Below are 12,646 nucleotides of genomic sequence, written 5' to 3' on the forward strand. Positions count from 1 at the left end.
CCAGAGCAAGCTCTCCAGCTGTTCTTCCCAAATAGCATGTCCACTGGCAAACTCACTCCCTAACCCATTCGAACGCCTAATGACTCAGTTTTATTGACTGTGTTAGATTTTGCCAATTTTGTATTAATTGTACCAAAAAATGCTAGATTTATTCTTAATTACTTACACATTTTCTTATTGCCCTTTCCTTGCTTATGGTACTGTTAACTTTGTGTCAGTCTTCGCTTTGAGTGGCCAGAGGCCCAAGGTCGGGGAGGAGGTTGCGTCACTTACCACAGTGCAGCAGAGGGGCCAGAACCACCAGAGAAGAGCCAGGGCCAACAGTAGGAACAGGATCAGCAGGGCGATCGCCAGGATGGAGCCATCGGACTGTGGGCCAAGAGAGAGGGTGGTCAGCAGTGGGACTGGCTATGCGTGCAACCAGCACAGAGCTGGGATGGGGCAAGCCAACAGCTGTTGTCCCCCCGCCCCACACTCCCACCCTCAATATGCAGATTTAAGGCCTGGAGAAGAGCACAGCTCACTAAGCAAATGGCTGAGACTCTGTCCAGCATTTTGGGCAACACACTCTATGTAGTCAATTCTCATGAGAAACGGATTCCTCTTTTCAGGGAGGCCCTGTTCTTCTCTTTGAACAACAACCGGAAGGACCAATCCTGCAAGAGACAGAGCAGATGGCTGCTCATGCATCTGGGCGCTGAGAAGGCCTGCCACTCCCTACCTGCCTGCGAACCATCACCCTCTGCCCGGTGACAGTTTCCTGCTCCCTGGATCTGCTGTTCCTGTCACCACCTGGGCTGGACTCAGGACAGTTCTCAGGACACAGTCTGCTCCCCTGAACCTGTTTCTCACATGTGCATGTAACAGATTCATGAGCAAAGACTAGAGTCCACAGATGAGATGTGATAAAGGGCAAAGGGATTCCAGGGTATGGAGGGCAAAGCAGCTGCTGCTGACCCTGGGAGGACAGGGGTGTGGTGGCTGAGTCAATGCTGCTGTCAGATCCAGTGAGACAGGCAGCCAAGACAAATTATGCCCACTTCCAAACACGCCTAGGCCAGTCCCCAAAATGACAGCTGCCGTGGCCTGAGATGGTTAACTTTTAGCAGCAGAGATCTCATTGACTGGGTGTCAGTATTCTGAGGCTGCTGGTTCAAAGAGGCAGATTTAAGTGCCCTCCATCTCCCTACCTTCCCTCCCAACTACTGGGAATGCAAGGGGGCACAATGTTTGGAGCTAGGGGTTAGAGACAAGTTGTCACAGGTATTAATTGTCATGGGTACCCCTTCTGAATACAGCTGGCACTTCTACTTTTAGAACCTCCCTGGGAAAATCAGGTATGTTTGCACAGATAATGATGATGATGATGATAATAAAGGAAAGCAACCTAAATGTTTAACAAAGAATGACTAATAATACATTATAGAACCACCCTGTGGTCAGTTACTCTGTAGACATTATGTTTGCAAGTAATATCTAAATGACCTAAGAAAACACCCCTGATATAAAGAGTGAAATTATGTATATGTGTCAAGAGTGAGAGAGAGACTGAGGGATATTTACTAAAATATTAATGGTGGTTTTGTGGGTAGTGGGTTAATGGTAATTAAAAAAAAAATCTATCTTTGTTCTTTTCCCTTCTTAACATTGCATAATGAGAAAATAAACTCCTGAAGTTGTATTTTGAAAATCTGCACTTGGGGATCCTCTGTTTGGTGTGAGCACTCAGGTGACCCTGGGGCTCTCACCCTGGGTTGGTGGACCTGTGGGGTACACAGACGGGCTCAGCTGGATGGAAGGTGTCACCTTCCCAAAATGACACTCATGAACTTTAGGGCACATGACTTCATGGGAAGCTGTTCACAGTGTGACCAGGTTCTCAAAGCTGCTCCCTCCCCACCATTTCCAGAGCCGGAAGGCTGTGTGGCCTGTCCGAGGTTACACAGTAGGTTAATGGCAGAGCTGGGGTGTGACTCACTCTTACTCTGAGTGCTCATCAGGGGCTACTGGAAGCTGTTCAAAGGCATCTCTTACTCTGTGGAATGTCTTTGACCCAAAAGCCAGGGAACTAAACGTTTGACTCCCACCAAGCCAAGGCTTGGGAATGCCCTATTGTCCCCGAGGGAGCTGCACCTCACAAGTGCAGGTGCAGGGCTGGGCGGTGGGTGGGGAGAGGGCACAGTGGCCAGAGGATGCTCCTGGACCACATTTATTCATGAGCTACAGCAGAAAATGATGCTCTCCTGGAAGATACAAAGAAATGATGTACATTTTTCAGAATTACTGTTAGTCAAAGACAACCCTCTTGATCTTTCCATCCTACATTCCATGCCCATAAAATGGAGACACTAAACCTCACCTGCCTCATTGCACTGACATGAGGAGAAAATGAATTGCAAGATGAAAGCAGACATGACTGGATGAGAGATTTGGAAGCCATCAAGCCAGACACTGAGCTGTAACTCACCCTCTCTGTTTCCACATGGCCAGCAAATATGGTGGCCATTTCACATCATAAATCTGTTTGCACTCAGAATAATAAGTAATTTTGTTACTGCAAGGCTTATAAACCTTTGGTATTTCAGTATTAAGTTATAATTTAGTAAAGACTACAGACTACATGTATTCACATTATACGCAGTCTCTCCTCTTCTGATTTAATTCTCACTCTAGACAAAGGAACTGAAGCAGAAAGGCTGATGTATTTGGGGGATTTTAAAAAATTTCCTTCTGGAAAAAGGAGACCGTTTCCTATGAAGTGGGGAGGGTGAAGGACCGGGCCCAGATGGGAAGACAGAAGGCTTCAGTACTGGAAGAAGATTTCCTGGATTCAGACAAAGCTCTATGTGGCCTGCCTCTGGCCAGGTTTGGTCTGACACTACCCAGCCCCAGGCCTCCCTGCTGTAGTGGAGGAAGACAGCGTGGGATTCAGGCAGGGGCAAGTACACTGGGGATGCTGGGGAAGAGGAAATGCAGCAGGGTAGGAGGTCCTGAAGGGATTGATGCAGCCCCCAATAAATCCCCCAAATGCACTGCCAGGTTTTCAAGATCTTCCAGCAACCATTATATACAAACATCCAGTGCAAAAAGAGTCACCGTCAAACAAAGGGCGTGCATTTTTGGTAAACTTAGACCCGAGACTGGTGTTTTATAAGGAGACAACACTTGCATGAACATGAACCTCAGCGGTTCATTCATGGATTCATTCAGCAAACGTTTACGGTGGGTCTGTCTTGTGTCCACTGAGTGGATCTCTGGGGTAAGGACTAATTAGGGAAAGCCAGGGTTTTCACAGTCTGCTGAGGCACATGTTACAACCGTTACCCATACGCAGGGGGCTGTGTGCCATTCAACAGTTGTACACACAGCACCTTTTACTTGTTAATTTGTTGGATCGGTTTTATTTAAAAATTTTAAAACTGTTACCCAATTTTGAAGGTTTACTTTCCATTTACAGTTATTACAAAATGTTGGCTATACTCTCTGTGTTGATAATACATCCTTGATCTTATCTTCCATGAGTATTTGCACCTCCCACTCCCTCCCTCCTCTGTTACCCCTCCCCTCACCAGTAACCACCATTCATTCTCCTATACCTGTGAATCCCATGCAGCTCCTTTTATGTGCCAGGCAGTGAACTATGCAGACAGTCTCAATTCTTAAAGCTTACATTCTGGGGCAATAGTAATAATGTAATGACAATAATAATACCTGTCATTAGTACAGCTAATACTGCATACTTAGTATGTGCCAGGGACTGTCCATTCTACGTACTAACATCCTTTCCATGTGTCAGTTCACTAAATTCTCATTAACAACCTTATGAATTCAATAATATTATGCTTCCCATTCTACAGATAAAAATACTGAAGCAAACACAGGAAAAGAACCGCGTCCAAGTTCACAGGGAAAAATCAGAATTTAAGACTGGGCCATTTGGTAAGATCAAGAAACAACCTATACAGATGAAACAAACTGTTTCAGCTGTATAGCAAAGTGATACAGTCATATATACATATATATATATATGAATTAACAAAAGCAGTTCCCGCCTTTTGATGGGATGCTCATGGTTTATAACATAAATGGCATTATTTTGAGAGAGGGATAACTTAGGTATGTCATTGGCTTTTTTTTCTTTTTGCTGCTTGAGGCAGTTGTAAAATAACTAAATGTAGCTTTCTACAACTGTGTATTCTATAGTATTTTTGTCATTTGGTGAAATTTTAACTGTTAATGTTTTTGGCATTGTGCTTTGTACCATTTATTAAATAAAAATTAAAAAAAAAAGAAACAACCTAAATGTCCATCAACAGATGAATGGATAAAGAAAATGTGGTACAAACATATGATAGAATGCTACTCAGCCATAAGGAACGAAATAGTTCCATTCGCAGTAACACGGATGGGCGTAGAGATGATCATACTAAGTAATGTAAGTCAGACAGAGAAAGACAAATACCATCCTATATCACTTATATGTCAAATCAAAAAGTGACACAAAGGAACTTATCTATGAAACAGAAACAGACTCAGACATAGAGAACAGACTTGTGGTTGCCATGGGGGAGGGGAGTGGGGGAGGGATGGGGTGGAAGATTGAGATTAGCAGATGCAAATGATTATATAGAGAATGAATAGACAACAAGGTCCTACTGTATGGCACAGGGAACTTTATTCAATATCCTGTGATAAACTGTAATGGAAAAGAATATGAAAAAGAATGCATATATTTATGTATCTGCTGCTGCTGCTGCTAAGTCGCTTCACTCGTGTCCGACTCTGTGCGACCCCATAGAAGGCAGCGGACCAGGCTCCGCCATCCCTGGGATTCTCCAGGCAAGAACACTGGAGTGGGCTGCCATTTCCTTCTCCAATGTGTGAAAGTGAAAAGTGAAAATGAAGTCGCTCAGTCGTGTCCGACTAGTAGCGACCCCATGGACTGCAGCCCACCAGGCTCCTCTGTCCCTGCGATTTTCTAGGCAAGAGTACTGGAGTGGCTTGCCATTGCCTTCTCTGATTCTACCTATACATATAATATATCTCTGTATATATCTCTCTCTATATATGTAAACCTGAATCACTTTTCTGTATAGCAGAAATTAACACATTGTAAATCAGCTGTATGTCAATAAGATAAATTTCAAAAAAGCTGAGCCATTTTCTTTCACAGTCTACAGGTTGAACCAGCAGGCTACTGTTCTCAGCAGATGCTAAGAACCAAGTGCCTGGAACTAGCCCTCACTAGTCAGAGAGGGTGACAATAGACTCTCACCCTGCAGGGTGAAGGAGAGCTTGGCATTCTTGCAGAGAAAGCAAACGCAAAGTGCCTATTGTGGGGGTAGAAGAGAGGTGGGATCTCCCCTGTCAGAGGCCAAGCCAAGAGCGTGACTTTTATCTTGAGACTGAGTGGTTTCAACCCAAAGGTAATGTGATCAGATTTGTTTCTTTTTTTTTTTGTGGGAGATTTTTTTTTAATTGGAGGCTAATTATTTTACAGTATTATATTGGTTGGTTTTGCCATACATTGACATGAATCTGCCCCGGGTGTACATGAGTTCCCCTTCTTGAACTCCCTTCCCACCTCCTTCCTCCCCTTATCCTCCCTCTGGGTCATCCCTGTGCACCAGCCCCGAGCATCCTGTATCATGCGTCGAACCTGGACTGGTGATTCGTTTCACATATGATAATATACATGTTTCAATGCCATTTTCCCAAATCATCCCACCCTCGCCCTTTCCCACAGAGTCCCAAAGACTGTTCTATACACCTGTGTCTCTTTTGCTGTCTTGTATACAGGGTTATCATTTCCATCTTTCTAAATTCCATATATATGCATTAGTATACTGTATTGGTATTTTTCTTTCTGGCTTACTTCACTCTGTATAATAGGCTCCAGTTTCATCCACCTCATTAGAACTGGTTCAAATGCATTCTTTTTAATGGCTGAGTAATACTCCATTGTGTATATGTATCAAAGCTTTCTTATCCATTCGTCTGCAGATGGACATCTAGGTTGCTTCCATGTCCTCACTATTATAAACAGTGCTGCAATGAACATCGGAGTGCATGTGTCTCTTTCAATTCTGGTTTCCTCGGTGTGTATGCCCAGGAGTGCGATTGCTGGATCATATGGCAGTTCTATTTCCAGTTTTTTGAGGAATCTCCATACTGTTCTCCATAGTGGCTGTACTAGTTTGCATTCCCACCAACAGTGTAAGAGGGTTCCCTTGCAAAGCAAATGCCTTCAATGCATAGAGTATGCACCTGAGGAGGGGAAGGCTGGCGGTCAAGGGCCCAGGTGGAGGGCTGCTGCAGTTTGGTCCCATCTTTTATGATGCCACTTTATAGGGTCACTCATTCCGAGTGGCCTTGCACTTTCATGGCTGTGTTTGTACTAATTTTATGAACGATGGCTGACAGTTACTGTGTGCTACTGGTGTTCGAGGCACCAGGCCAAGTGCTACATGTGCATGAGTCCTGTAACTAAATGAACGGCTCAGCGAAGGTGTGTGACTGACCAGAGACTTACAGACATTTATATGCCCTCAATTTTAATGTGGCAAAACTGGGAACTGAAACTTCACAGTCTGATTTTAGAACTTTGTCCACTTCCACTTCACCATTATACTGTAATATCAGATTTATAAAAAATTCACTTAAAAATATCGATACTTTAAAGACGAAACATTAAGCAACCACGTGAGAGACTGACAATGTGTTTGTAATTGCTACATCTGCTCTGACGGAAGTTCACCCACATGGCTCCAGGTGCACTGGAGTCTCACATGGTGAAAGTGTGGTTCAGAGTGAAGTCCAAAAGGAATGGGGGCCACAGCAGAGCCTGCTTGCCCTTTATGAGCTTGGATTGGAGTTTTAATCAATTCAGTTCAGTTCAGTTCAGTTGCTCAGTCGTGTCCGACTCTGCGACCCCATGAATCACAGCACGCCAGGCCTCCCTGTCCATCACCAACTCCCGGAGTTCACTCAAACTCATGTCCATCGAGTCGGTGATGCCATCCAGCCATCTCATTCTCTGTCGTCCCCTTCTCCTCCTGCCCCCAATTCCTCCCAGCATCAGAGTCTTTTCCAGTGAGTCAACTTGTCGCATGAGGTGGCCAAAGTATTGGAGCTTCAGCTTTAGCATCAGTCCTTCCAATGAACACCCGGGATTGATCTCCTTTAGAATGGACTGGTTGGATCTCCTTGCAGCACAAAGGACTCTCAAGAGTCTTCTCCAACACCACAGTTCAAAAGCATCAATTCTTCAGTGATCAGCTTTCTTCACAGTCCAACCTTCACATCCATACATGACCACGGGAAAAACCATAGCCTTGACCAGACGGACCTTTGTTGGCAAAGTAATGTCTCTGCTTTTTTAATATATCATCTAGGTTGGTCATAACTTTCTTTCCAAGGAGTAAGCGTCTTTTAATTCCATGGCTGCAATCAGCATCTTCAGTGATTTTGGAGCCCAAAAAAATAAAGTCTGACACTGTTTCCACTGTTTCCCCATCTATTTCCCATGAAGTGATGGGACCAGATGCCATGATCTTTGTTTTCTGAATGTTGAACTTCAAGCCAACCTTTTCACTCTCCTCTTTCACTTTCATCAAGAGACTTTTGAGTTCCTCTTCACTTTCTGCCATAAGGGTGGTGTCATCTGCATATCTGAGGTTATTGATATCTCTCCTGGCAATCTTGATTCCAGCTTGTGCATCTTCCAGCCCAGAGTTCCTCATGATAAGTTCCGCATATAAGTTAAATAAGCAGGGTGAAAATATACAACCTTGACGTACTCCTTTTCCTATTTGGAACCAGTCTGTTGTTCCATGTCCAGTTTTAACTGTTGCTTCCTGACCTGCATACAGGTTTCTCAAGAGGCAGGTCAGGTGGTCTGGGATTCCCATCTCTTTCAGAATAGTCAATGAAACAGAAATAGATGTTTTTCTGGAACTCTCTTGCTTTCTCCATGATCCAGTGGATGTTGGCAATTTGATCTCTGGTTCCCCTGCCTTTTCTAAAACCTGCTTGAACATCTGGGAGTTCACGGTTCACATATTGTTGAAGCCTGGCTTGGAAAATTTTGAGCATGACTTTACTAGCATGTGAGATGAGTGTAATTGTGCGGTAGTTTGAGCATTCTTTGGCATTGCCTTTCTTTGGGATTGGAATGAAGACTGACCTTTTCCAGTCCTGTGGCCACTGCTGAGATTTCCAAATTTGCTGGCATATTGAGTGCAGCACTTTCACAGCATCATCTTTCAGGATTTGAAATAGCTCAACTGGAATTCCATCACCTCCACTAGCTTTGTTCGTAGTGATGCTTTCTAAGGTCCTCTTGACTTCACATTCCAAGATGTCTGGCTCTAGGTGAGTGATCTAGCCATCGTGATTATCTTGGTCATGAAGATCTTTTTTGTACAGTTCTCCTGTGTATTCTTACCTCATGACAACTCATATTAGGAGACTCTGTGTTACCTTGTTGAATATATATCAGAATGTAGTAGATAAATATATACACACCTGCATTGTGTAGTAAATGGAATTTGTTTCATTCCAGAAGTTGATTCAGTTACTCTAAAGCAATCCTTTTGTATCCTCACCAAGTTCCAAGATGAAGAGCTCCCTTGGGTGTTAAGATTCTGCCATGAGCCAGGAGACATGTGGAATGTTCCAGAGCCCAGAGTCTAGCCTGGTGGCCCATAAGCTGCCTCTTTTGTTCTGTTCTGGTGCCACCTTCTTTGGCTCCTTGAACTCTGGCCTTCCACCAACCATCCTGTGTCCCAGGTCACTGCGTTACCCACTGCTTGCTCCCCAAAGCTTCTTCCTGGCTTGGAGCCTAAGAAGGTCATGGGCTTAACCATTGCTCTCAGTCTGACTCAGGACAAGTGTGTGGCCTTAGCCTCTGCTCTCCGCTTCACCAGGCACAGGGTGACCAGGACTAGAAATACCCCTGGGCCCACATGGCCTCCATTATGGGGCTGAGCGGGGCCATTTGCGGCAGTGCCTAAATGCGTCTGTCGCCCTGTCTTAGATGACTAGCTGGCAGGGGGTGAGTTGGCTTCCTCACCACTCACAATTCTGCACCAGCCAGCCTCCAGGCCTGGAAGCAAATGTAGCCTCTATTCCCTCTGACGCTGGGGAGGGACCTGGCTGGACCTGATTTTATGACACAAAGTGACAGCAGAAGCTGACCTGCACTGCAAACTCTTTCTTGACACCTGTCCTTGCTGGGAAGCCTCTGCATGTAATTCTTTAGAAACTTCGAAAGAGTTTTCTGAGGGAAAAGAAAGCAGCAGACAAATAGCCAAAGATTGATTCCTGCCGTTGTTATTTTCTGGACAGCCTAAATATCCAACAAGTTAAATTTTTATTTTATTTTAAAAATAAAAACAAAGTTTAATAAATCAACATAGCCCTTTAGTTTGGAATATTTTCAGCAGGAGGTTGGGGGTATGTGAGTAGAGCTGAACGGAAGCAGCCTAAGGTACTTCCAGTTGGGGCAGGGGGACACACCTAATCAAAGCTATGGTTTTTATAGTAGTCAAGTACAGATCTGAGAGTTGGACCATAAAGAAGGCTGAGCACCAAAGAATTGATGCTTCTGAACTGTGGTGTTGGAGAAGACTTGGGAGTCCCTTGGACTGCAAGGAGATATATTCATTGGAAGGACTAATGCTGAAGCTGAAGCTCCAAAACCATGGCCACCTGATGTAAAAAATTGACTCACTGGAAAAGACTCTGATGCTGGGAAAGATTGAAGGCAAAAGGAGAAGGGGGCGGTAGAGATGGATGGCATCACCAACTCAATGGACATGAATCTGAGCAAACTACAGGTGATAGTGAAGGACAGAGGAGCTTGCAGTCGATGGGGCTGCAGAGAGTTGGACACGACTTAGCGTCTGAACAACAACAACAACAATACATCCTTTTCTTCAATGAGTAGTAGTTTCATGCCTTTTTTCCTGTGAATGCTGAGGTGTAAAATGCTCACAGAAGCCTGAAGTGAAGCAGATACGGTATATTAAATACGAGGGCAGAATGCTCACCTGCTCCTTCCTGCAGTCATTGTTAGGATAACCTTCTCTGAAGTAGACCTGACTTGAAAGGCAAATCCCTGTTTCATGGCTTTGTCAGTTCCTTTGTTCCCAGCTCACCAAATGAGGGTGTATCTTTTAAAACAAGGAGGCATTATTTTCAAGGGTATAGATTTGGAAACTTGAATAATGACAGCATCTCTCACATGGTAGGTTTCTAGTAATTTTGGACTTCTGACTCACAGTAGTGGGGGATGAGAGATCTTGTATAATAGGAGGGAGGCAAGCTTCTAAGCAATACAGCATTAAGTATCACTGCTCCTTTCTGTCTGGATATTTTGCTTTTTTGTTTGTTTGTTTGCTCTGAATATATCTTTAAAAAAAGGAGGAAAAAACCCAACAACAACCTGTCCCCACAAGGGGATGGCCTCTAATGGGACCCTGCCTGTTGTTCTCCATGACTCCAGAGGCTTCTATATAGGTCTTAGCTGCTTGCCGGCCCGGGGAAAGGGAGGAGGGTAAAACTGAGAGGAACGATGGGAGACTGGGGAAAGCTCAAGTCTAAGAAACTCAGATCTTCAAGGTGTGTTTGAACTGGGATTCTGTTTGATGTCCAGGCATGGGGTTATTAACATGTAGCCAATGAAGTGTCTTCGGTTCTGGATCAGTTAAGGAGGGTGTGTTCTTCCCCACTCCTGCGTATCTTCCCCTGTTGAGGGCGCTTTGTGTACACCTCCAGGCCTTTCTTCCTCTGAGTGCTTAGTCGCTCAGTCGTGTCTGACTCTGTGACCCCACGGACTGTGGCTCGCCAGGCTCCTCTGTTCATGGGATTTCCTAGGCAAGAATATTGTAGTGGGTTGCCATTTCCTTCTCCATTCAGTAAATAGGACTAGACCACAGAAAACATGGGCCTCTGCTCTCCACTTCCTCTCCTGGGAGCATGCTACCCACTGGGAACAGCTCCTCTTCAGCTCCATGCAGGCTGGTTTTGTGTGAGGCCTGATGCTCGTACAATTTGGGGAGGCCTCTTTAAGAAAAAGAATGTAAAAATATGAACTCCTAATTATAAGCGCCCCTCCTGGGGCCTTAAAAGGGCTAGGAGGAACCCATTCAAATGAGGAACCTGGAAACTTGAATTTCATCAGTTCCCCCAAAGCTCTGCATCTTCCCTGGACAAGCCCCACACGAGAGGAGGCTGGCAAGTCTGTTTAATCCTAGGCTTCAGTTTCCAGCCCATTGCTGTCCTCTCAGCCTCAGTCTCCAGTCCACAACAACAAAGGCTTTCATCTATGGTGTTGAGGGTCTTATTTCTGTTTGTTCACATGCTTTATTGCCCCTAGGACTGTGATCCTTCAGTATCTTTTAACTTACCCTAGTATGGGCCCTAGGGTTTCTCTGGTGGCTCAGACAGTATAGAAACCGCCTGCCAATGTGGGAGACCCAGCTTTGATCCATGGGTTGGGATGATCCCCTGGAGAAGGGAATAGCTACCCACTCTAGTAGTCTTACCTGGAGAATCCCAGGGACAGAGGAGCCTGGTGGGCTAGAGTGCATGGGGTCCTAAAGAGTCAGACAGGACTGACTGCCTAACACTTTCACTTTTTAGGAAGGGCCCTGGTAAATTGTAACAATTACATCTTGATGAGAGTGTACAGGAATTATTAATAAAGCAGTATGGACAGCCCTCCCTGATGGGTGGTGGGTTTGCTGCAGTTTTAGGATCTCGGCTAGGTTTTATAGATCCTGAGCATTATCACTGAGTTACTGAAGATACTCAGATTATTTCACCTGGTTAGATGAGACTGTCTTTTAAATATTTAACCTGAAGAATGAATTAGCAGGTTTATTCTGCCACACTGTAGGGCTATCAGCCAAACTCTGCCAAAAATATGATAGAAAAACAGCTGATGATCCATTAGATATTTTTAAAAGCTGGAGAGGCTGCTTCCCTGGATTCAGCTGGGAAATGATGATGCCACAGGGCACTCCAGGACACGACTAGGCGTGTTTGCTAAGGTTTGCTATGGACCCAGTGGTCCCTCTTCCTCTCCTGCCTCCATCTTTGGCTCCGTCCCTCTGTCCCTGGTATTGAGAGAGGTTGTCTTTGAAGCACTGTTGGAAAGCACTCAAGGGAAAGAAGCCCTTCGGCCAGGGGCAGTTCTGGTCCATGACCTTGAGATCTCATGGCAACTTACTTGTTGTAAATAGCAAAGAGGCCATCCGGCTGAGAGGGAGATGTGCAGAGACAAAGGGACCAGGGACATGGTGACTTGTCCTGCACCAAGGACATGGTGGACAAGTCAGGCGGGAGGGTCAGCTTCTCCAAGGGAGGCCAAAGGGCTCTGTACCCCCTGCTGTAACCCCACCCTCTGCTCCAGGCAGCTTCCCTCCCTCCCTCCCTCCCTCCCTCCCTAGGCAGAGCCTGCCACTTGGGAGGTGTCACATTCCAGGGCTCTGAAGTGGAATTTCGAACCATCCTCAGCAGCTGGTATGAGCTCTGTTTCCTGCCCAGACAAAACTGGCAGAGTATGGGCAAGTTTTATTTTGAAAGATGAAATTTAAGTCATTTTATTACTGCTGAGAAGTTCTGGATGGGCAAGCCCTGA

General features: G+C 45.2%; 1 protein-coding gene across 1 annotated transcript in view; it reads right to left on the reverse strand.

The window, feature by feature from the left end:
• The window catches only part of ANTXR1 (ANTXR cell adhesion molecule 1), a 266,648-nt gene that overhangs the window by 107,563 nt on the left and 146,439 nt on the right, over positions 1-12,646 (reverse strand). Inside the window, exon 13 of the mRNA XM_055400577.2 lies at positions 274-369. Coding sequence (XP_055256552.1) covers positions 274-369 — 96 coding nt within the window. The remainder of the gene's footprint in view (positions 1-273; positions 370-12,646) is intronic.

The sequence above is a fragment of the Moschus berezovskii genome, chromosome 11 (genome assembly GCF_049115385.1).
Source record: "Moschus berezovskii isolate FMDL1 chromosome 11, NW_MosBer_1.0, whole genome shotgun sequence".
Lineage (NCBI taxonomy): Eukaryota > Metazoa > Chordata > Mammalia > Artiodactyla > Moschidae > Moschus > Moschus berezovskii.